Source organism: Leucoraja erinacea, chromosome 19 (assembly GCF_028641065.1).
Source record: "Leucoraja erinacea ecotype New England chromosome 19, Leri_hhj_1, whole genome shotgun sequence".
In the NCBI taxonomy this organism is placed as follows: domain Eukaryota; kingdom Metazoa; phylum Chordata; class Chondrichthyes; order Rajiformes; family Rajidae; genus Leucoraja; species Leucoraja erinaceus.
Window position 1 is genome coordinate 20787883 of NC_073395.1, and position 25298 is coordinate 20813180.

Sequence of the window (25298 nt, forward strand, 5' to 3'; positions counted from 1 at the left end):
TCCTCCTCCCCCCTCTCCTCCTCCCCTCTCTCCTCTCCCCCCTCTCCTCTCCCCCCTCTCCTCTCCCCCCCCTCCTCCCCCTCTCCCCTCCCCCTCTCCTCTCCCCCCTCTCCCTCCCCCCCCCCTCTCTCTCCCCCGCTCTCTCTCTCCCTCTCCCTTTTTCCCCGCCCCTTTCCCCCTCTCCCCCCCCCTCCTCCTCCCCTCCCTCCCCCCTCTCCCCCCCCCTCTCTCTCCCTTCTCCTCCCCCCCCCCTCTCTCCTCCCCTCCCTCCCCCCCCCCCCTCCCCCCCCTCCTCTCCCCCCCTCTCCCTCCCCCCCCTCTCCTCCCCCCCCCCCCCCCCTCCTCTCCCCCCCCCCTTTCTCCCCCCTCTCCTCCCCCTCCCTCTCACCCCCCCTCTCCCCCCACCTCTCCCCCCCCCTCTCTCTCTCTCCCCTCTCCTCTCCTCCCCCCCCCTCTCCTCTCCCCCCTCCCCACAACCGCACGTTGGGGGAACAGACCCAACGGGTCTGCACTTGGTCTAGTGATTGGCTATATTTACCTCAACTATATATACCTCAACTACCTTCTGTGGCAGAGAATTCCACAGATTCACCACTCTCTGTGTGAAAAATGTTTTTCTCATCTCGGTCCTAAAAGATTTCCCCCTTATCCTTAAACTGTGACCCCTTGTTCTGGAATTTAACGTGGACGAAGGAATTGCATATGCGGGTCCACACCGAAGATAGACACAAAATGCTGAAGTACCTCAGCGGGTCAGGCAGCATTTTTGGCGAAAAGGAATAGGTAATGTTTTGGATCGAGACTCTTCTTCAGACCTCAGCCTATCTATCCATATTCTCCAGAGATACTGCCTGACCCGCTAAGTTGCTCCAGAACTTTGTGTCTTGTAAATCAATATGTGCGGTTCCTTATTTTTACCTTTTGTGTTCATGCAGTTGGGTTTATAAGCTATGAGATGCGGTTCCTCCAGTTTGCATGTAGACTCACTCTGGCAGTGGAGGAGGCGCAAGACAGAAAGTAAATGGCTAGCAACCAGGAACTCCAGCTGGCCCAACCAAATGTTTGGCAAAGCAGTCGCTTAGTCTGCAATTGGTCTCACTGATGCAGAGGAGACCATTTTGGGAGCATCATGTTCCCATTCCCCTCTTCTTTATCGACCAGCTCTCTCCCCGTTACTCCGTCAGTCTGAAAAAGGGTCCCGAACCGAAATGTCATCAGTCCACCTCCCTCCACAGATTACTACCTGATCTGCTCAGTTTCTCCTGCGGTTTTTTTTTTCCTTGGCATTTCAGGCGCGTTGTATTTTTTGTAAATGACAGTTTAATAGTGCAGTTTCTCAGAGAAGCAGCAGGTGGCATTGATTATCCTGAAACTGAAAAGTAAACGTGTTCAATTTTTTCCTTTTATCACTCTCTTTAAAAAAAACAAAACCTGACAAACGGCCATATGCTCACGGTGGAGGCAGTGGATGAAATATTGAGACAGTTTATTGGCACACTATGAGAACTGAGTTTTAATATCCTGCTTGTCTAATTAGCTGATCTCTCTGCATGTGGGTGGTAGGCAACTTTATCATTATTATATCTTGGTGTATTTATATCATTTTGGAACTGCTGTAGATTATCCATTAGAAATTTATATGGCTGGGAAAATGTAAATTATGTAAATAATGTTGTGAGCTTTTAATGAATATTCTGATTTGAAGTTGACTTCTCGCATCTGATTACTGGTAATCTATTTGCGTATCCATATGATGGAAGATATTTGGTTTAATTTACTGCTGTGTCAATCCGATTCCTATCAGCACTGTTAAGTGAAAAAATGTTTCATAATCTTCAAGGAATAAATTGGACGTTTTTGCCCACAACATTTTCAATACGCATATTTTATCAGTAAAATTTTTTTTTAGTTTTGACCACATATTCTTCCCACGTAAAAACATGCAAAACAATTTATTCTTTTGGAAGTGATTGTTAATGAGGTATGTTTAATGACAATGTATTTTAGTTTGTAAATGCATTCGCTTATTCCGATTTAACTCTTTGCAGCCAACAATGTATTTGTATTTTGTTTGCTCATCATTGAAAAGTAGTAACTGGTTTGGCTTTGGATGTCTGATTGAAACTTCTTTGTGTTTCTCTTGATGAAAGTTTTATCTCTGATTAGAAGATAAATAAAATTGCTGACTGTATTACTGACCTATATGTTGTCTTGGCAGCTGCAGTAATGATTAACGATGAACCTCAGCCAGTGACTCCAGGGAAAATGAGTCTGCGCGCAGGAAAAGAACCAGTTTATTCCCCAAGTAAAGAGGTGGTCCAGCCATCAGCCAGTCCAGGAATTAGCAGCAATCACGGTAAGGATGGCTGTAATTTTAAGAACGTTGGCAGTGTGACTATTAGTCTCACAGCCAAGATCTCTGTTCTGCTCCCTAGCTAACAGTTGTTTTCAAATGCATCATACATGAGCAAGTTTAATTTTGATTAACTGTTTATAAAGGGGTTGTTATTATTGAGCTCGTATTGATTACATTCTGAATTGCTCGCCCACTAGATTTTTCATGGGATAAGGAACCATATTAAAATGCTTGCGTTTATCTTCTATGTGGGTGTCTCATCGCTGCTTCTCACCATAATTTGCAGTGTAGTTTTGAACTGCTGTGGTTTTTTTCAAACTGTCTTTTTATAAAGGTGGAAAAGTAGAATTGGTTCTGTGAAAATTACCTGCTATTCTTTTACAATGACTATAGTTGAAAACTACTTGGTAATAAATGGCGTTGGAAAGCTTGAAGCGGGAAAAGATGTTTGATAAGTGAGGTTTTTTTTAAAAACTGTCCTTTAAATTCAAATAGTTTTTCTTTTGAAGAAAGCAACAGCAAAAATAGCGATGATCAGGTGAAAAGCACATACACTTTAAAAAAAAAAATACTTGGCTGGTAATTATATTAACATTTTAATGGCATGAAAATTTAAACAATGTAGTATAGTTGGATTAAAAAATTAACAATAGAATTAAAGGGGACCATTGAAATCTTTTTATATTTAGAAAAAGAATATTACCAGAAGGCTTGAGAAGCTCAGAATGTTCTCATGCAAAAGGGAAAATGGTAACAGCAGTTCGAAAAGAGGGGTTTAAAATTAAGATTTCATAGGATAAGTGAACAGAAACTGATTTCATTGTCGTGGTCAGAAACCAGAGGAAAGATTTTGCAAAATATTAGCAAAAAAACCCAATGTATGATTATTGTATCTGAACAAGTTGTTGTCTGGAAGGCACATCATGAAAATATGTTTGAAGCAATATCAGTAATACAGTAAGTTTCACAAGGGAAGTGGAACTAGAGGAATTGATTCAATGAGAAAATATGCAGAGATTTTGTGGTAAATGCAAAGAAAGCAGGACTAATTGGGCAGATTAAGAAGCTTTTAAATAGGCACATTGATATGCAGGGAATGGAGGAATGTGGATTATGTATAGGCAGATACGATTAGTTTAACTTGGCATCATGTTCGGCACAGACATTGTGCACTGAAGGGCCTGTTCCTGTGTGGCACTATTCTATGTTCTATGATTGGAGAGTTGACATCGGCATAGTTATCTGAAGGCAACCACTTATTCACTGCTCAGTGATGTCCAGAACATTCATCACCAGGTATCTTCATAACCTTGGTCCAAATATAATACAAAGGTATGAGCAAGTTAAGGTGAAGGGCCTGTTTCCATGTGATATGACTCTATGACTAGGTGTACTCTATGACAAGATACACATATGTATTGTAATGGAATGCTCTGTTTTTCTGGATGAGTGCAGCACCAACAACACTTGGGCAATTCAACAATATTCAGCATTAAGCAATCCCCTTGAAGAGGTGTCTATGCACCATCTGTGTCTGGTTGCTACATTTTGCACCATCTACAAAGTACACAGTGATTACTCGGGCTACTCTGAGGCATCACAAACAGATGAGCTCTGCTGCCTGTAAGCACAAGGGCAACAGGCACAAAGCAACGGCATGGTCTATAGATTCCCTTCAACATACCCCATCCTGGTTTTAGAGACAAATTGTTATTTTGTCATCATTGTGGAGTTGAAATCTTAGAACACTGTGTCAGATTCAGATTCAGATTCAAACTTTATTGTCATTGTGCAGTGTACAGTACAGAGACAACGAAATGCAGTTAGCAACTCCCTAGAAGAGAGACATAGAATATGAGCAATAAATAAATATATTTACGTGCATACAGTCATAGTAGTGCAATTATTTTATTTTTTTTCCTGGTGGAAGGAGTGTCCGGGGGGTGGTGGGGGTCGGGGGTGGTGATTGGCAGTCACCAAGGTACAGTGTTGAGTAATGTAACAGCCGCAGGGAAGAAGCTGTTCATGGACCTGCTGGTCCGGCAACGGAGAGACCTGTAGCGCCTCCTGGATGGTAGGAGGGTAAACAGTCTGTGGTTGGGGTGAGAGCAGTCCTTGACGATGCTGAGTGCCCTTCGCAGACAACGCTAGCTTTGGACCGACTCAATGGAGGGGAGTGAGGAACTGGTGATGTGTTGGGCAATTTTCACCACCCTCTGCAGTGCTTTCCGGTCGGAGACAGAGCAGTTGCCATACCATACTGTGATACAGTTGGTAAGGATGCTCTCGATGGTGCAGCGGTAGAAGTTCACCAGAATCTGAGGAGACAGATGGACCACCTTCAGTCTCCTCAGGAAGAAGAGACGCTGGTGAGCCTTCTTGACCAATGTTGAGGTATTGTGGGTCCAAGAGAGGTCATCGGAGATGTTGACCCCGAGAAACCTGAAGCTGGAAACACGTTCCATCTCCGTCTCGTTAATGTGGATGGGGGTGTGCGCGCCGCCCCTAGACTTTCTGAAGTCTACAATGAGTTCCTTGGTCTTCTTGGAGTTATGGGCCAGGTTGTTGTCAGCGCACCATGCTGCTAGGAGCTGGACCTCCTCCCTATAGGCCGCCTCATCGTTGTTGCTGATGAGGCCAATCACCATTGTATCATCTGCATACTTGATGATACTGTCCAACAGTACTGTGGAAGTACTCTCACCACAGGGAACTACAGCAGTTCAAGGAGGTGTCTTGGCATATCTTCACAAGTACAGTACAGGGTGGGCACTAAATAATTGCCTTACCAGTGCAACCCACACCCTGACGAAGTGATTTTAAAAAGAAATGCGCGCAAATTTTTTTTTCCATAATAGTAAAAGTAACACTCGCATAGAAATGTTATTCGTAATGGGATAATTTATTCTGTGTGAAAAATGTAGATGCAATCAACATTACAAGAGGTCAAGATATCAACAGAAACAATTAATTTTGATTTTGAAGAAAAAAGTCTATCACCAAAGATAGACTCAGAGTGCTGGAGTAACTCAGTGGGTCACGCAGCGTCCCTGGAGAATAGGAATAGGTGACGTTTCAGGTCAGAATCCTTCTTCAGACTGATTCCCGAGAAGAGTTCTCACTGCCTAACTCACTGAGTTACTCCAGCACTGTGTGTCTATCTTTGGTATAAACCAGTACCTGCAGTTTCTCTCCACACACAAAGCCTTTCACCAATTATCTGATGTGATTTTTGAGCTGTACTAAAATGATTCACATTAGGTTAAGTTGCACCAACTGATTGGGGACTTTCAGCCATGATGTGGGCTAGTCAGAGTAGAATAGGAGGATTACAGATGAATACGTGGCTTGAAAAATGGTGCAAGGGGGAGGGATTCAAATTTTTAGGGCATTGGAACCAGTTCTGGGGGAGGTGGGACCAGTACAAACAGGACGGTCTGCACCTGGGCTGGAATGGAACCAATGTCCTTGGGGGAGTGTTTGCTAGTGCTGTCGGGGAGGATTTAAACTAATGTGGCAGGGGGATGGGTGCAAGAGCAGAGAGGCAGAGGGTGTAAAATGAGGGTAGAAGCAATAGGAAGCAAGGTGAAAAGTAAAAGTGGCAGGCAGACAAATCCAGGGCAAAAATCAAACGGGGCCACTTTTCAACATAATTGTATAAGGGGTAAGAGTGTTGTAAAGACAAGCCTGAAGGCTTTGTATCTTAATGCAAGGAGCATTCGTAATAAGGTGAATGAGTTGAATGTGCAGATAGTTATTAATGAATATGATATAGTTGGGATCACGGAGACATGGCTCCAGGGTGACCAAGGCTGGGAGCTGAACATCCAGGGATATTCAATATTCAGGAGGGATAGACAGAAAGGAAAAGGAGGCGGGGTAGCGTTGCTGGTTAGAGAGGAGATTAACGCAATAGAAAGGAAGGACATTAGCTTGGAGGATGCGGAATCGATATGGGAAGAGCTGCGAAACACTAAGGGGCAGAAAACACTAGTGGGAGTGGTGTACCGGCCACCTAACAATAGTAGTGGAGTTGGGGATGGCATCAAACAGGAAATTAGAAATTCGTGCAACAAAGGTAAAACAATTATAATGGGTGACTTCAATCCACATATAGATTGGGTGAATCAAATTGGCAAGGGTGCTGAGGAAGAGGATTTCTTGGAATGTATGCGGGACAGTTTTCTAAACCAACATGTAGAAGAACCAACGAGAGAGCAGGCTATTCTAGACTGGGTATTTAGTAATGAGGAAGGGTTAGTTAGCAGTCTTGTTGTGCGTGGCCCCTTGGGCAAGAGTGACCATAATATGGTTGAGTTCTTCAATAGGATGGAGAGTGACATTGTTAATTCAGAAACAAGGGTCCTGAACTTAAAGAAAGGTGACTTTGAGGGTATGAGACGTGAATTGGCCAAGATAATCTGGCAAATGATTCTTAAAGGGTTGACGGTGGATATGCAATGGAAGGCATTTAAAAACTGCATGGATGAACTACAACAAGTGTCCATCCCAGTTTGGCAAAAGAATAAATCAGGGAAGGTAGTGCATCCGTGGATAACAAGGGAAGTCAGGGATAGTATCAAAACAAAAGATGAAGTGTACAAATTAGCCAGAACAAGCAGCCTAACATAGAAACATAGAAACATAGAAATTAGGTGCAGGAGTAAGCCATTCGGCCCTTCGAGCCTGCACTGCCATTCAATATGATCATGGCTGATCATCCAACTCAGTATCCCATACCTGCCTTCTCTCCATACCCTCTGATCCCCTTGGCCACAAGGGCCACATCTAACTCCCTCTTAAATATAGCCAATGAACTGGCCTCAACTCTGTGGCAGAGAGTTCCAGAGATTCACCACTCTCTGTGTGAAAAAAGTTCTCCTCATCTCGGTTTTAAAGGATTTTCCCCCTTATCCTTAAGCTGTGACCCCTTGTCCTGGACTTCCCCAACATCGGGAACAATCTTCCTGCATCTAGCCTGTCCAACCCCTTAAGAATTTTGTAAGTTTTCTATAAGATCCCCTCTCAATCTCCTAAATTCTAGAGAGTATAAACCAAGTCTATCCAGTCTTCTTCATAAGACAGTCCTGACATCCCAGGAATCAGTCTGGTGAACCGTCTCTGCACTCCCTCTATGGCAATAATGTCCTTCCTCAGATTTGGAGACCAAAAAACTGCATGCAATACTCCAGGTGTGGTCTCACCAAGACCCTATACAACTGCAGTAGAACCTCCCTGCTCCTATACTCAAATCCTCTTGCTATGAAAGCCAACATGCCATTCGCTTTCTTTACTGCCTGCTGCACCTGCATGCCTACCTTCAATGACTGGTGTACCATGACACCCAGGTCTGCATCTCCCCCTTTCCCAATCGGCCACCATTTAGGTAATAGTCTGCTTTCCCGTTTTTGCCACCAAAATGGATAACCTCACATTTATCCACATTAAACTGCATCTGCCAAACATTTGCCCACTCACCCAGCCTATCCAAGTCACCTTGAAGTCTCCTAGCATCCTCCTCACACCTAACACTGCCCCCCAGCTTAGTGTCATCCGCAAACTTGGAGATATTGCCTTCAATTCCCTCATCCAGATCATTAATATATATTGTAAATAGCTGGGGTCCCAGTACTGAGCCTTGCGGTACCCCACTAGTCACTGCCTGCCATTGTGAAAAGGACCCGTTTACTCCTACTCTTTGCTTCCTGTTTGCCAGCCAGTTCTCTATCCACATCAATACTGAACCCCCAATGCCATGTGCTTTAAGAGGACTAACAGAGGACTGGGAGAAATTCAGTCCAGCAGAGGAGGCTTAATTAGGAAAGGGAAAATAGATTATGAAAGAAAACTGGCAGGGAACATAAAAACTGACTGCAAAAGTTTTTATAGATATGTGAAGAGGAAAAGATTAGTTAAAACAAATGTCGGTCCCTTGCAGTCAGAAACAGGCGAATTGATCATGGGGAACAAGGACATGGCAGACCAATTGAATAACTACTTTGGTTCTGTCTTCACTAAGGAAGACATAAATAATCTGCCAGAATGGAGGAACTGAGTGAAATCCAGGTTAGCCGGAAAGTGGTGTTGGGTAAATTGAATGGATTAAAGGCCGATAAATCCCCAGGGCCAGATAAGTTGCATCCCAAAGTACTTAAGGAAGTAGCCGCAGAAATAGTGGATGCATTAGTGATAATTTTTCAAAACTCTTTAGATTCTGGAGTAGTTCCTGAGGCCTGGAGGGTAGATAATGTAACCCCACTTTTTAAAAAGGGAGGGAGAGAGAAAACGGGGAATTACAGACCAGTTAGTCTAACATCGGTGGTGGGGAAAATTCTGGAGTCAGTTATTAAAGATGGGATAGCAGCACATTTGGAAAGTGGTGAATTCATTGGACAAAGTCAGCATGGATTTATGAAAGGTAAACCATGTCTGACGAATCTTATAGAATTTTTCGAGGATGTTACTAGTAGAGTGGATAAGGGAGAACCAGTGGATGTGTTATATCTGGACTTTCAGAAGGCTTTCGACATAAGAGATTAGTCCCACATAAGAGATTAGTATACAAACTTAAAGCACACGGTATTGGGGGTTCAGTATTGATGTGGATAGAGAACTGGCTAGCAGACAGGAAGCAAAGAGTAGGAGAAAACGGGTCCTTTTCAGAATGGCAGGCAGTGACTAGTGGGGTACCGCAAGGCTCAGTTCTGGGACCCCAGCTATTTACAATATATATTAATGATCTGGATGAGGGAATTGAATGCGACATCTCCAAGTTTGCGGATGACACGAAGCTGGGGGGCAGTGTTAGCTGTGAGGAGGATGCTAGGAGGCTGCAAGGTGACTTGGATAGGTTGGGTGAGTGGGCAAATGCACGGCAGATGCAGTATAATGTGGATAAATGTGAGGTTATCCACTTTGGTGGCAAAAACAGGAAAGTAGAGTATTATCTGAATGGTGGCTGATTAGGAAAAGGGGAGGTGCAACGAGACCTGGGTGTCATGGTACACCAATCATTGAAAGTAGGAATGCAGGTGCAGCAGGCAGTGAAGAAAGCAAATGATATGTTAGCATTCATAGCAAAAGGATTTGAGTATAAGAGCAGGGAGGTTCTACTGCAGTTGTACAGGGACTTGGTGAGACCACACCTGGAGTATTGCGTACAGTTTTGATCTCCTAATCTTAGGAAAGACATTCTTGCCATAGAGGGAGTACAAAGAGAAAGTTCACCAGACTGATTCCTGGGATGGCAGGACTTTCATATGAAGAAAGACTGGATAGACTCGGCTTGTACACGCTGGAATTCAGAAGATTGAGGGGGGATCTTATAGAAACTTACAAAATTCTTAAGGGGTTGGACAGGCTAGATGCAGGAAGATTATTCCCGATGTTGGGGAAGTCCAGAACTAGGGGTCACAGTTTAAGGATAAGAGGGAAGTCTTTTAGGACCGAGATGAGAAAATCATTTTTTTACACAGAGAGTGGTGAATCTGTGGAATTCTCTGCCACAGAAGGTAGTTGAGGCCAGTTCATTGGCTATATTTAAGAGGGAGTTAGATGTGGCCCTTGTGGCTAAACGGATCAAATCAAATCAAATTAGCCTTTATTGTCATTATGATCAGGGGGTATGGTGAGAAGGCAGGGATGGGATACTGAGTTGGATGATCAGCCATGATCATATCGAATGGCGGTGCAGGCTCGAAGGGCCGAATGGCCTACTCCTGCACCTATTTTCTATGTTTCTATGTACCACATTAGATATTTTGTATGTATCTTTTTCAGTCAAATTTCTTAAAATGAAACGTTTTGGGTACAAATTGTAACAACGCTCAGTTTTTTTGATGTGTAGACTAGAACCTCATTCCAGGAGATACTTTTTCACTCAGAGGGTGATTGAGCAAGCAGCCAGAGGAAGTAGTTGAGGCAGGTACACGAACTAGTAAAAAAGCAATTGACAAGTACATGATTATGAAATGTTTAGAGGGATATGGACCAAATATGGGTATGTGGGGCAAGCTTAGATGAGGCATTTTGATTGGTATGGATGAGTTGGGCAGTAGCACCTGCTTACTTTAAACGAAAGAGATACAGCATGGAAACAGGCCTTCCGCCCACCGAGTCCAGGCTGACCAGTGATCACCCGTCCACTAGTTCTATCCTACACACTAGGGACAATTTATATAAGCCAATTAACCGACAAACCCGCCTTCCAAAACCCTTTGGAATGTGGGAGGAAACCATAGCACCCAGAGAAAACCCACGCTGTCACAGTGAGAACATGCAAACTCCGTACAGACAGCACCCGTAGTCAGGATCGAACCTGGGTCTCTGGCACTGTGAGGCAGCCATTCTACCGCTGTGCCACTGTGCTGCCTCTTGTGCCACTGTGCCACCTCATTTCTGAGCTGCATAAGTCTATGACTTCATGAAAAGCATTTTTATACATTTGGCATGGATGAGTTTTATTTGTAACCATATGGTACTGCAGATGCAGAAACATTTGTAGCAGTGACTAGAGAGATAATGTAAGTATTTATACTGCTGTTGGCTCCAAGCCATAATTTGTCAAAGACCAGGAACATTTAAATTGAGAATCGTTGTAATTCATTCTAATGGATTGAGCCCTGATGTGGGCAGTGGTTCAATGGGGAACAGCTGTCCTCTGCTGTATTCAGTCACTATTCATTGACTTGCACATTTGTGCAATGGAACCTAGAATCTTAGAACGTGCCGGAAGTTAAATGCTGGCGAATCCGACCTTCTGCACTGTCATTAGACTTGCCAGAAATATCAACTGTACAATTAGCAACCTAATTCATTATTGAATATGGAGAGAGAATGGAGTTGTATGGGGCTTGTGACAAGTGGTGTGCCTTTGGGTTTGGTGCTAGGCCCATTGTTGTTTGTGGTTCATAACAAGAATTTAGACAAGAATGTGCAAGGCATTATTATTAGGTTTTCTAATGATACCAAAGTAGGTGGTATTGTGGACAGTGAAAAGAGTTATCAAATCTTATGGCAGGATCTTGATCAAGTGGGCTGAACAATGACGAATGGAAATCAGTGCAGATATGTGCAAGGTGTTTCATTTTGGGAAGTCAAACCAGGACAGGACCTTCGCAGTGGATGGTTCTGCTCTAGTGAGTATTGTAAAGCAGGGGAATCTATGAGGATAGGTGCACAATTCCCTGAAAGTGGTGTCACAAATAGAGAGGGTTGTAAAGATGGCGTTTGGTACATTGGTCTTCAACAGTCAGTGTATGGAGTATAGAAGTTGGGACATTTTGTTACAGTTGTACAAGATGTTCATGTGGCTGCATTTGGAGTATTGTGTTCAGTTTTGATCATTCTCCAAGAGGAAGGATGTCATTAAGCTGGAAAGAGTACAGAGAAGATTTAGGCGGATATTGCCAGGACTCTCTTCCTTATTGAACCTCTGACCATAACAAAGCTCAATGTAGTCAAATTAAAATGAAAAGGAGGGACTTCATTGAAACTTACCAAATAGTGAAAGGCCTGGATAGAATAGATGTGGAGGGGTCTGAAGAGGGGTTTCAGCCCGAAACGTTGCCCATTTCCTTCGCTCTATAGATACTGCCACACCCGCTGAGTTTCTCCAGCACTTTTGTTTACCTTCGATTTTCCAGCATCTGCAGTTCCTTCTTGAACATGGATGTGGAGAGGATATTTCTACTCGTGGGAGAATCTAGGACCAGAGGTTATAGCCTCAGAATAAAAGGACATACCTTTAGAAAGGAGATGAGGAAGATTTATTTTTTTTGTCGGTAGTGAATCTGTGGAATTCATTGCCACAGACTGCTGTGGAGGCCAAGTCAATTTATATATTTAAGTTGAAGATTGACAGATTCTTGATTACTCAGAATGTCGGGGGTAATGGGGAGAAGGTAGGAGAATGAGGTTGAAATGGAAAGATAGATCACCATGATTGAATGGTGGATTAGACTTGATGGGCAGAATTGCCTAATTCTGGTCTTTTTACTTTTAACATGGTCATTGCTTTGCACAGTTTAACTGGTAATGTTTCTGCAAATATCAAACGATCTGCTAGATGGCAGCAGAGGTTGAGAGATCATTGTTTCATTTTAAGCATTAATCTTCAATGAGGTAATTTTTCTCCACTGGAAATAACTGTTGAAAATTATATTTTACTCTTCTCGTCACAATTTATTATCTTTCTCTTCCTGATAGTGGCTGCATTTGTGGAAGTTGGTGGAGAGGGCAGTGTTGATTGTCAGGGGAAAGAATAGGAAGTCATTTTCTTAGGTTACACAAAAAGGCTGGAGAAACTCAGCGAGTGCAGCAGCATCTATGGAGCGAAGGAAATAGGCAACGTTTCGGCCCGAAACGTTGCCTATTTCCTTCGCTCCATAGATGCTGCTGCACCCGCTGAGTTTCTCCAGCCTTTTTGTGTAACCTTCGATTCTCCAGCATCTGCAGTTCCCTCTTAAACACAAGTCATTTTCTTACTTGTTCTCACTTCTGCAACCCCTCCTTCCACCTCCCTCATCACCTTGTTTTCTACGCCCCTAATCTGGAACTCTTTCTTTCGCACTCTCGGTCTGCCTCTTTGAGCTTGGTTATTTCTCTCTTCTTATCTTTTATGTGGCCAGTCCCTCGGGTTTAAGAATGACTTCCTTTGATATCAGTTCCATAGGTTCTGAGAAGGCTGAAATTTACACAATTTGGGCAAAAAGTGGGTGAGTGAGTGGATAGATTACGTGCAGTTACATGCACAGGGCCTCTGTGTGCTTTGCATAGAATTAATTTCTTAATCCACAATGTTCTCTCCACATTGAGCAGTTGTAGGCCCAGGATTTCCGTGAGTTAGTGGAAATATTACAAATTTACTTTGTGCTTATAAGCCAATCATTCAACCAAATTCTCTTGGTCACTGCACTACAACCAGCTCATTGCAGTCATATAACATGCCATCCACTGCACTAGTCAGTACACCCCAGTCACTGCAGTGCAGTCAGCACATGCCAAGCCTTTTCGGCTCACTCCCGTCTTTCACTGCTTCGCGCAGCAAGCAGGGCTCTCTGTGTCCCCATTTCCCTTCCTGCACATCATAGCATGCGCCTGATCACCTCTTCCCATGGCTCTCTCTCTCTCTGCCTGAGTGATACATCCCTTGAATTGTTTTGCATCCAGTCTTTAGAAGCTGCCTTATTCTAATTACTGAATTCTTCTACTTAAGGTGCCCTGCCATTGACACTGAATTTTCTGAACGGAATTATGAACAACATCGTTTTGTTAAATCGTTACTAATGTACAAATCAAGTTCTTTTTCTTTTTCGTATGTGTTGGTAACTCAGTGAACGGTATTGCATAAACTCTGCTGCTATGGTTACAGATTAGGATGAGTCAGGACTGGAATGACATCTGACTCATCTGATCATGTGGACCATAATTCAAAAAGCATTTATCTGTAGGATACTGATCCTTTGTTGATGCAAGGTTGTACTTTGAATAGTCTCTGCAGCAACCTCAGTACCTTCCTGTCTGGACCAGCTTGGAAAAGATAATTCTGTCTCTGTCTAAAGATCAGTTGTCGCCTAGCCCCTGATTACAGCATTGGTTTCATTCAGACACATTGATTGTTCTTGTCCCATTTGGGCCTTGGTAGTCTCACAGAGGAAAGAGCAGCAGGAGGGAGGATAACTGGCAGGCGTTGGATGTGAAAGTAGATCTGTGCGGCAAGTGAATCAGAGACGGTAAGAAATCCAAATCTCACAAGGTGAGAAGCAGAGTTGAAGAGTCCAGAATTGGGCCCAGAGTAAAGAAGTTAACACAAAATGAACTAAAAGTAAGCATCATAACCCCGGTTGTTCATAAAGCACAGACACAAAATGGTGGAGTAACTAAGCAAGAATATGGCTAAGTGATATTTTGGGTCAGGACCCTTCGTCAGACTCTAAAGAAGGGTCCCGTCCCACCCGGAAACGTCGCCAACCCATGTTCTTCAGGCATGCTGCCTGACCTGCTGAGTTACTCCAGCATTTTGTGTCTTTCCTTGGTAAATCAGCATCTGCAGTTCCTTGTTTCTACTTGATAATAAAGTTACCACACTCCCTCCTTCCTTTCAGCCTCTATCAGTGATCCATATTTTTAACAAATAGGTACAGGATACAGCTTATCACATTATTAATTGTGGCAGCATTTTGACCTAACACTTAGCTTGTTTTACTCGCATCCCAATATTTGCCCACTCAAGCTACTTATTTTTACTGTATGTTGGTTTTTTTTTAAATTTCCTTTCCTTCCTTAAGGGCCTGTCTCACTTCCACGACCTAATTCACGATCTCTGCCGAGTTTGCCCTTGACTCATACTCGCAGCATGGTCGCAGGAGGTCATAGGAGGTGGTAGGTAGGCCGTGATGCTAGCCGTAGGTACTCGTGGCATCAAGTAGGTCGGGGCGTTTTTTTCTAGCATAATGAAAAATGGCCAGGAGTAAAAAAGGTCTTGAATTAGGTTGTGAAAGTGGGAAATGCCCTTTAGTGTTTTTGTGTGTTTCTTCACGCTGCTGCAATAGCACCTCAGCATGTGCAGATGTCTGAATTGTCAACCAACTCGTGTTTATCCACTCGTGCTGCCAGACCCATGTGAAGAGATTTTTCTGCTTCTATTCTCTCAAATGTTTTTTTCTTTGGATTTCGGTCCAAGCAGGGCATTGAAAACAATGTATCGTGTGGTGAATGCAGTTTGTCTTATATCTGTGTCCACCTGTAGGTAGACTTAACTACCACAATAGTAGAGACATTGTCACATCAGGAATATTTTAGATAAATGTCCAAGGTTACATTTTCAATTGGCGATATTATATTGTAGGAATTGGGAAGATATTGCTCCATGTCGACACATTATGGACCATTCTAACTTGCTCCCCCAATGGTGTGATTCCCCCAACCCAATATTCCACCATGCACCCGTCTCCTCCAATGGAATTGAAGCCGTTGCCACGGTAAGTTTCCAGCACTCCCCTGACTCCCTCAATTGCACCTCCCCTGCCTGCTGCAGCAGTGAAAAGTTCAGTGTTCCTGTCTTGCAACTTTGTTTCGAAGTGTGTTGGAAGCTGATAGGAAGGAGCAGCCGTCAACGAATCAAAAGGCAGGAAGGGATCCGTACTGCAGGCGGACGGCGGACGGATTTGAGTTTTATATAGATAGATAGATAGATGAACCAAATGCAGGTAGGTAGGATATGGGTAAACGGGGCAACTTGGTTGCCATAAGCAAGTTCAGCCGAAGGCCCTGTTTGCTTGCAGCATAACTCCAAAACTTTAAATCCTATTGTTGATAATTTCAATTGATGAGCATGCAATACACAGCTCCATTCAGATTAGAAAGAGGGGAAAGAGTCGGGAGGGAGAGTGGAGGGCAAGGGGGAGAGAAGTGAAAGAGTGGGGAGGGAGGTGGAGAGGGGTAGCGGGAGTGATGGAAGAGGGACAGAGGGAAAGGGGAAGGGGGCGGGGGGGGGGAGAGGGGGGGGGGGTAGAGAGTGAAGGGGGTGGGGGAGAGAGGGATGGGAGGGAGAGGGGTGAGGAGAGGGAAACATAGAAACATAAGATTCTATAAGATCACCCCTCAATCTTCTAAATTCTAGCTAGTACAAGCCGAGTTTATCCAGTCTTTCTTCATATGAAAGTCCTGCCATCCCAGGAGTCAGTCTGGTGAACCGTCTCTGTACTCCCTCTATGGCAATAATGTCTTTGGGCATTGTGACATCACACGATGACACGGTCACCAGGGGCTGGGGCTGGTGCAAAGGCATATGTAAATGGATCCATCCCGATTGGACGTCCGCGAGCATCGGGCATTGTGACATCGCACGGCGGGAACGAATCAAAAGGCAGGAAGGGATCCGTACTGCAGGCGGACGGACGGCGGACGGATTTGAGTTTTATATAATAGATAGATATGATGATATGATTATAGTTTTACCTTTAATTAAAGAAAACCTTCAGATCAAATTGCAAATTTATTCCAGTGGAAAAAGGAGCATAATCTGATCCCTGACATGGATGTGGAAACATGGATTGGAGCATTAAATGGATTGCCTGTGATGATTTTGTGTTGTGTAAGAATTTTAGAAAGTTTTCTGAAACTTGGTGCCCAGAACTGCACAATACTCTAAATGCAGTCTCACCAATGTCTTGTGCAACTGCAAGATGACCTCCCAACTTCTATACTCAATACATTTATGAAGGCCAATGTACCAAAAGCCTTTTTGACCACCTTATCTAACTGCAACTCGACCTTCAAGGAACCACGCACCTGCACTCCTAGATCCCTCTGCTCTACAACTGCCCCCAGAGCCCTAGCATTCACCGTGTAGGTCCTGCCCATGTTTGACATCCCAAAATGCAACACCTCCCATTTCTCTGTATGCCCCCTCTGTGTGCCACGTTATTCTATGCTGTTCTATTCAACGATTCTCACATAATTTCTTCAACATCTGTTACATACTTATGTTAAATTATACTGTTGCAAATCATTGTCAGTTCAAGGAACAGTATTTTTTAATTATTAAAAAGGTTTGGGTGACTGGAGAAGCCCGTCTGAAGAAGAGTCCCAACCCGAAATGTCACCCATCCTTTTTCTCCAAAGATGCTGCCTGATCCGTAGTTAACCCAGCACTTTGTGTCAAATTTAGCAAACTAAAATGATATTTTCAGAGGGAAAAAAATGTATGCAATTCCTTCCATTTTGTCTATAGTCGTGGTTTAATTCATTTTATAGTTGACCACCTTTTTTGTTGTACCTTTTTTCTTCAGTTTCTTGAACAATTCAGAATTGTTGTTTTATTGTATGGTATTATATGTATGACTGCTGCAATTTCGTTCAGACTTCGGTCTGAATGACAATAAAAGGCTATCTATCTATCTATCTATCTAGAATGTTATCACAAGATTCTTTATTGTGATGTAAGAATGAAGGATATCAACCTCCAAGAAATTATACTATTGGTCATTTTTATCTTGTTTAGCTGTTGCTAGGTTACATCAATATTAACAAATGCTAATCCATGCCAACGTTGCTATAATGGTGAATGAATAGAGGCAATTCATCCATTAAAAGTATCTCATTATTTTTGTTCTCGGGATTTTAATAATGAATATATTATTTTCCACTTCTAGATCCTTTTCATTGGTAATTATTTTTTCTTTGTTCTGTAGTGCATTTGCTGTTTCAGATGTTTCAAGAGCAGCCAATATGATCCTGAAGGATTTTGAATTTGACCATTTGTATGTTACTGTGGCATAGTAAACCGTCAAGCAAAATTTCATGTTCAGTATGACATGGAAGGTAATATAAAAATGAGTTAAAATTCTTCCAATTTGAACTGCAAAAACGAACATTTAAGAGTTATTTGTCATATGCAATGGATATAGAATCATAGAGTGATACAATGTGGAAACAGGCCAACTCACCCACACCGGCCAACAATGTCCCAACTACACCAGTCCCTGCGCTTGGTCCATATCCCTCCAAACTTGTCCCATCCATATACCTGTCTAACTGTTTCTTAAATGATGGGATAGTCCCAGCCTCAACTACCTCCTCTGGCAACTTGTTCCATACACCCATCACCCTTTGTGTGAAAAAGTTACTCCTCGGATTCCTATTAAAATTTTCCCCTTCACCTTGAACCTTTGTCCTCTGATCCTTGATTCCCCTACTCTGGGCAAAAGATTCTGTGCATCTATCCGATCTATTCCTCTCATGATTTTGTATACCTCTATAAGATCTCCCCTCATTCTCCTCCGCCCAATGGAATAGAGACCCAGCCTACACAACCTCTCCCTATAGCTCACACCCTCTAGTCCTGGCAAATCTTTTTGAACCCTTTCAAGCTACACAATATCTTTCCTATAACATGGTGCCCAGAACTGAACACAATATTTTAAATACGGTCTTATACAACTGCAACTTGACCTCCCAACTTCTATACTCAAAAGCCTTTTTGACCACCTTATTTACCTGCAACTCGACCTTCAAGTAACTATGCACCTGTACTCCTAGATCCCTCTGCTCTACAACACTACCCAGAAGCCAACCATTTACTGTGTACGTCCTGCCCTTGTTCGACATCCCGAAATGCAACACCTCACACTTCTCTGTATTAAATTCAATCAACCATTCATCTGCCCACGTGGCCAATCGATCCAGATCCTGCTGCAATCGTTCACAACCATATTCACTATCAGCAAAATCACTAAACTTTGTATCATCAGAAAACTTGCTAATCTTGCCCTGTATGTCCTCATTCAGATCATTGATGTAGATGACAAACAGTAACAGGCCCAGCGCCGAACCCCGAATCACACCACTAGTCACAGGCATCCATTACCCTCTGCTTCCTTCCATGGAGCCAATTTGCAATCCATTCAGCTATCTCTCCTTGGATCCCATGCGATCTAACCTTCCAGAGCAGCCTACCATGTGGAACCTTGTCGAACGCCTTGCTGAAGTCCATGTACACAACATCTACAGCTCTGCCCTCATCAACAAAAAAAAATTAAACAAGTTTTGTGAGACACGACCTCCCATGTACAAAACTATGCTGACTATCCATAATCAGCCCTTGCCCATCCAAATGCCAGTGTACCTATCCCTCAGAATACTCCAGTAACTTAGCAACTACAGATGTTAAGCTCGCCGGCGTTTCTTGAGAAGAGGCACAACATTTGCCACCCTCCTGTCTTTCGGCACCTCTCCAGTATTTAAGGACGACTCGTAAATTTCAACCAGAGCTCCCGCAATTTCCTCTCTAGTTTCCCACAATGTCCTCGGATATATCAGATCAGGCCCTGGAGATTTGTCGACTTTCAACCACAATAGTACCTTCAGTACTTCTTCAACAGTAACCCTGACTGCTCTCAAGACACTTCCAGTGACTGCATTAATGGCTCTGCCTGACGTCACTCTTCCCCGTTGAGCCGCGGCACAAGAGTTGGAATCACAGCCCTGGCTACCACTCAATCTTGTCGTGTCATCCGCTCCCAAGAGGGTGTATCTGTTTTTAGTAGGTATAGCCACCAGGGTCTCCTGCACTCCACTCTTACTCAGTCACCCACCTTCACTCTTCCTGTATCCTTGGTGTGACAACCTCACTGTAGGTCTTGTCCAGGAAACTCTCGTTTTGCTGGATGGCCTTGAGGTCACCCAACTGCTGCTCCAGTTCCCCAACACGTTTAAACAGGAGCTGCACCTGGACACAATATCTGCATGTGTGGTTTTCAGAAGCACCAGCAGTGTCCCCGACTTCCCAAATACTGCAGGAACCACACTGTACCAACTTGCCTGCCATTTCTTCAGTGGACAAAAAAAATCACAAATTTTGAATCAAGTGTAGCCTCCTTGCCTCAGCCCCCCCCGAGCCGGACTCTCGAGCCAAAGACTCACACTTTATTCTTTTTGTTTAAATATTTTTATTTATTAGAAGCAAATGTACAAGAGTAGAACAAACGGCATATAAAATTATACAGTTATTGTGCAGCTTCAATTTTGACTTTTTAGCTTTGAATTAGAAGAAAAGAAAAGAGAAAGAACAAGAAAGAGAAAAAGTGAGATGTGCAAAGATAGGACCCCTAGACTACCAAAGTAGACTCACACTTTACTCACCAAGGCACTTCACCTTAACAAGGCCTCTTCACTGCAGCTGCACACCTTTATCTGTTGCCTAATCAACTACTTTAGGGCTAATTTGTAAATTACTCGTACCTGGGCATTTGATGCTCTTTTTAAATCTTCTTTCTCTCTGATCTCACCTGCTTCCAGCCAATACTCGCTCTCGCTGCTTCTGGCTGCTGCTTCTCTCCGGCCTTCACGGTAAACCAACTGGGATATCATCCATTATGAACTAGGATAATGGAATTCTTACTTTCTGCAGCTTTACAGGCACATTGGATGCAACAACAATAATTTATATACAAAAAATATCAGTTATTCCTTGTAAACCAGGAAGATCATGATAATGCTAACACCAAAGGACATAGTAACTCAAAGTCCATTGTACTTCGGTGCTGAGGTAGCATTGTGATTCGGGTTGCAGGGTGGTTCAAGAAGAAGATGATGGTTGTTGATGGGACAAAGCTGTTCTTGAATCTTGAGGTAAATTTTCAAGCTCCTGTTCCACCTTCCCGATGGTAACTGCGAGAAGAGTGTGCGGCCAGGCTTTGATGATATTAGCTACTTGAGGCAACGTTACGTGTAGATCCCTTCAATGGTGGGGAGGTCAATACCCATGATGGCACATGCAATGTCCACCACTATTTGCAGTGTCCTCCTTCATACTTGGGCATTTGAATTATCCAAATGGATGCAACAGTTCGTATGTTCTTCACTGCACAAGTTCATGGAGCATTCAGCAACGTAAATCTCCTCAACCTTAAGAAAGACGTTTGTGGGCTTTGGTGAGCTTTTCCTCATGATTGCATCAATGTGCTGGGCCCACAACAGATAATCAGAGTTGTGTATGCCCAAGTGTTTGAACCTGTTAACTCTCTCTACCACTGTCTCCAATCAGTCTGACGAAGGGCCGCGACCCGAAACATCATCTGTCCATTTGCTTCACAGATGCCGCTTTAATTGCTGAGTTCCTCCAGCACTTTTGCTCAAAATTGGTTTGTTGGCTCCAAGTTGCTTTGGGGCATGCTAAAGCCATGGAAGCAAGTCTATTAATTTGACACACTCTTGTTATAATGCACTTTCTCCAATTTCTGTTGTATAAATGTTCATCCTGTTTGAAGTGAACTAAATATATTCTTGTTCTCTTTGTGCCACAAAGAACCGCCACCAAATAATGCAAAATGTTTTAATATATTTTTACATATTTCTCTTCTAGTTTGTACATTGGTGGTTAAAATAATTAAGCTTCAATAAGGTAGATTCTCAATGCACTGCCATTTAATAAAATATAGGGCAGTTTGCATCCTCGCTGAAATGTTATCTGTAATACAATCTATTTATTTGTTGAATAAATTATGACACTGTGAATGAAGCCTACAAAGATTTGAAGTGTTCTGTTACATTTTTTTTAATGTAATAGGAGTACTTGCAAGGAAGCTAGTAAAACCGTAAGCTAGAAAAAATTAATTGGTATTTGAAATAGTATAAGCTAATAAATGAGTTGACATGGATTTGTTGAAGGCAAGTCGAATGTGTCTAACTTAATGTACATCTGCACATCTGTACTTTCAATAGGTCTCTAATAAAGTACGCCAATAAACTTGTTAATTTCAAATCTGTACGGACATTGTAAATGTCGGGCATAAGTTACAAATAGACTTCAACAAAAAATGGTGAACATGGTAGTGGTACAAAGGATCTAATGAGTGGTGATCCTAAAGTGCCAATTATAGTACCACCACTCTTTTCAATGCATTTCAACAATCCTCAGCAGAATACATAGGGCAACATTTCAAAATGGTAGACGATACAAAGCATTGAGAAGGATATCAATAGGTCAAGTCAGGATATTAAGCATATCCATGTCTTGAATTTTTAATTTTATATTTGATTCATGTACTTGCCATTTCTTTATTTATGAAAGGGATGGGTTCCTGAAAAATCACTCTGCAACAGTGGGGTAAAAAAAGGGCTCGAGAAGTAAGTGGGTCTCATTTTTTTTTTTAAAGTGCTCGTAATTGCATGAAAAATGTGAAGATCATTTTGCGGACATAATTAAGGTAACGTCTCAACTAAGATAGACACTAAATGCTGTAACAACTCAGTGGGTCAGGCAGCATCTATCGAGAAAAAGAATAGGGGATGTTTCATCACCTATTCCATTTCTCCAGAGATGCTGCCTGACCCGCTGAGTTCCTCCAGCATTTTGTGTCTGTTTTCGGTGTAAAACCAGCATCTGCAGATCCTTCGCACAAACAAAATCTCAACTAATCTGCATTTATAGTAATTACCAATTTTAACGTAGTTATATTTGTAGAGTGCACAATTGATACATTTTGATGTTCTTTTCCACTAATGTTATTACTCGATTTACAAAAATTCTACTCCTCAATTTTTGCAATAATTCCCGGATTCTTTGTTATTTTTCACTGTAACAAATGCCGCTACTAAGTTAAAAGATAAGCTTTGAACTTATTAAATGGCAGAGCAGGCACCTTAGGTCAATAGAAAATTTATAAATTGCATAGCTTGGTTAAAGTGCATGATGCAAATTTTGGTACAATGTGTTTGTCTTTGCATCGAGCCTGCAGTGTTCAGTTGATATTTATTTGTTTTGACATTGAATTTTACCACTGAAAAATTAAAAAATACTAATCTGTTGCTTGGTGCTTTGGGGATGCCTGTATTTGTTAAAATTAAAATATTCAAGTGTTAAGCCTCTGAGATATTTTCATTCGAAGAGGAAGAGACATCAAAAGCAAGGAATCTATGGTGCATTTAGTTTAGACAGAGATACATGTGGAAACGTGTCCCACCGAGTCTGTGCCGACCGGCAATCACCCGTACACCAGTTCTGTCCTGCACACTAGAGGCAACTTGCAGAAGCCATTTACTACCAAACCTGCACATCTTTGGAATATGGGAGAAAACCCATGCTGTCACAAGGAGAACGTACTAACTCCGTACAGACAGCACCCGTAGTTAGCATCGAACTCGGTCTCTGGCGCTGTGAGGCCGCAACTCTACCTCTGCGCCACTTTGCCCCACTTTCCCTATTTGTAAAGTTGGGCATCAGCTGGAGTATATTCCATTGCGGGCAGACCTTAGGAAGGTGTCCAGTCTTAGATTGGAGAGGACATTTACTGGAATGATTTCACGTAGGAAGTGCTTAAGTTCCACGGTAAAACTGGAGGAGCTGAGATTGCCCTTCTTGGAACAGAGAAGATTAAGATATTTAAGATAATGACAACATACGTAAGAATTAGCAGGAATTTGCCATTTGGCCTCTTGTGCCTGCTCTGCATTTACAAAGATCAGGGCTTTCCTTTCCTATGTACCACTTCCCTGCATTAACCCAGTATCATTTAAAGGAATTTGTTAATTTCTATCTTGAATGTACTTGACAACTGACCCTCTAGAAACTTCCTATGTAGAAATTTCTGAAGATTCATTATTCTCTTCAAAAAACACACCTCTGTTTTGAATGGCTGACCCCTTATTTTGATACCATGTTCCCTGTTTCTAGAAACCATGACAAGGAAACAGAATTCCAGTATCTACCTCTCAAGCTCCATAAAACTTTTTGTCTGTGTCAATGAGTCTTCCTCTCATTCTTCTAAAATCTGGGAGGCACATGTCCAGTGTGCTAAATTCCCCTCTCCTAATTGCAGTAAGATGTCCCTATCCTTGTATTCAAATCCTCTTGCAATAAACACCAATGCTTTCAGTAATCCATATGTGAGGAAGCGCAGGTCCATTGGAACACATTTTTCAGTCTCTCACAATCTAAAACCAATACACCACTTTAATATTATCAAGGTAGATGCTCACACAATTTTCCACTTTATATTTAATCTTCCACGCCCTTGCCAATTCGCTTAACCTATCCATGTTCCCATGAAGTCTTCACAACCTTCTCCCAATCCACATTGCTACCCAACTTCAAATAATCGACTGACTGCAGGATTTGGAAAGTTCCTCATCCAATTTACTGATATTAATTGTCAATAGCTGAAGTTTCAGAACCAGTCAAGAGCATGAACTGGGACCAAAACAATGAAATTCTCTCTTTCTTCAGCTTATAGGCCATTAATGCAACAACACAACAAAATAAACGTGCAAAAAAAATGAGTGTTTTTTTCTTGGTAAATCGGAACATGACAGTCCAAGCTAAAGTACGTAGTTGAACATTAACAGGAAGATGTCCACTGTACTTTGGTGCTGAGGTAGGGTTGTGATTAGGGTTGTTCTGGATGGTTCAAGTGGTTGACGTGGAGTTGTTCTTGAACTTGAAGGTTAGTTCTCGGGCTCCTGTACCTGTAGTCAAGAGTGTTTTATTGTCATATGTCCCATATATATACATATATATATATATATATATATATATATATATATATATATATATATATATATATACATACTCGCACATACACACACACACACTGTATATATGTGTATATATACACACACTCAAAAAACAAACAATAATAATAATAGCAATAGTCAATTGTAGTTCAGAGCTTATTTGAGTTTGTAGTGTTTAATAGCCTGATGGCTGTAGGGAAGACGCTGTTCCTGAACCTGGACGTTACAGTTTTCAGACTCCTGTACCTTCTTCCTGATGGCAGGGGTGGAATGAGTGTGTGGCCTGGATGGTGTGGGTTTCTGATGATGCTGGCTGCAACTCTGATAAATCCCTTATTTTTGAGGCATAGACTACGATAAATCCCTTATTTGGTGGGGAGGTCAGAGCCGGTGATGGACTGGGCAGTGTTCACAACATTTTGCAGCCTTTTCCACTCCTGGGTGTTCAAGCTGCCAACCCAGGACATGATGCAACCAATCATTATATTTCTATTGTAAACCTGTAGAAGTTCAAGAGAACCCTCTCTGAAATACCGAATCTCCGTAATCTTCTCAGGAATTAGAGGAGTTGATGTGCTTTATTTATAATTGCATCAGTGTGCTGGGTCCAGGAAAGATCTTCAGAAATATTCATGCCCAGGAATTTGAAGTTGTTGACTCTCTCGACCATAAACAGGATTGTGGGTCCTCATCCTTCCTCTTCCAAAGTCCACAATCAGTTCATTGGTTTTACTGATATTCAGAGCCAGGTTGCTGTGCTGACACCATTTGGTCAGTTGGTCGATCTCACTTCTATACTCCGACTCATCACCATCAGTAATTCGTCGGCGAACTTGAAGATGGAGTTCGCACTGTGTCCGGCTACACAGTCAAGATTATAGAGTGAGTAGAGCAGGGGGCTGAGCATGCGAGTAGAGCAGCCTTGAGG

General features: G+C 42.5%; 1 protein-coding gene across 8 annotated transcripts in view; it reads left to right on the forward strand.

Moving 5' to 3' along the window:
* Positions 1 to 25298, forward strand: part of osbpl8 (oxysterol binding protein-like 8) — a 166218-nt gene that overhangs the window by 80277 nt on the left and 60643 nt on the right. For all 8 annotated transcript variants that reach the window (XM_055650565.1, XM_055650569.1, XM_055650568.1 and 5 more), the window contains one exon: positions 2219 to 2356. In XM_055650565.1, the coding sequence (XP_055506540.1) occupies positions 2219 to 2356 (138 nt within the window). The remainder of the gene's footprint in view (positions 1 to 2218; positions 2357 to 25298) is intronic.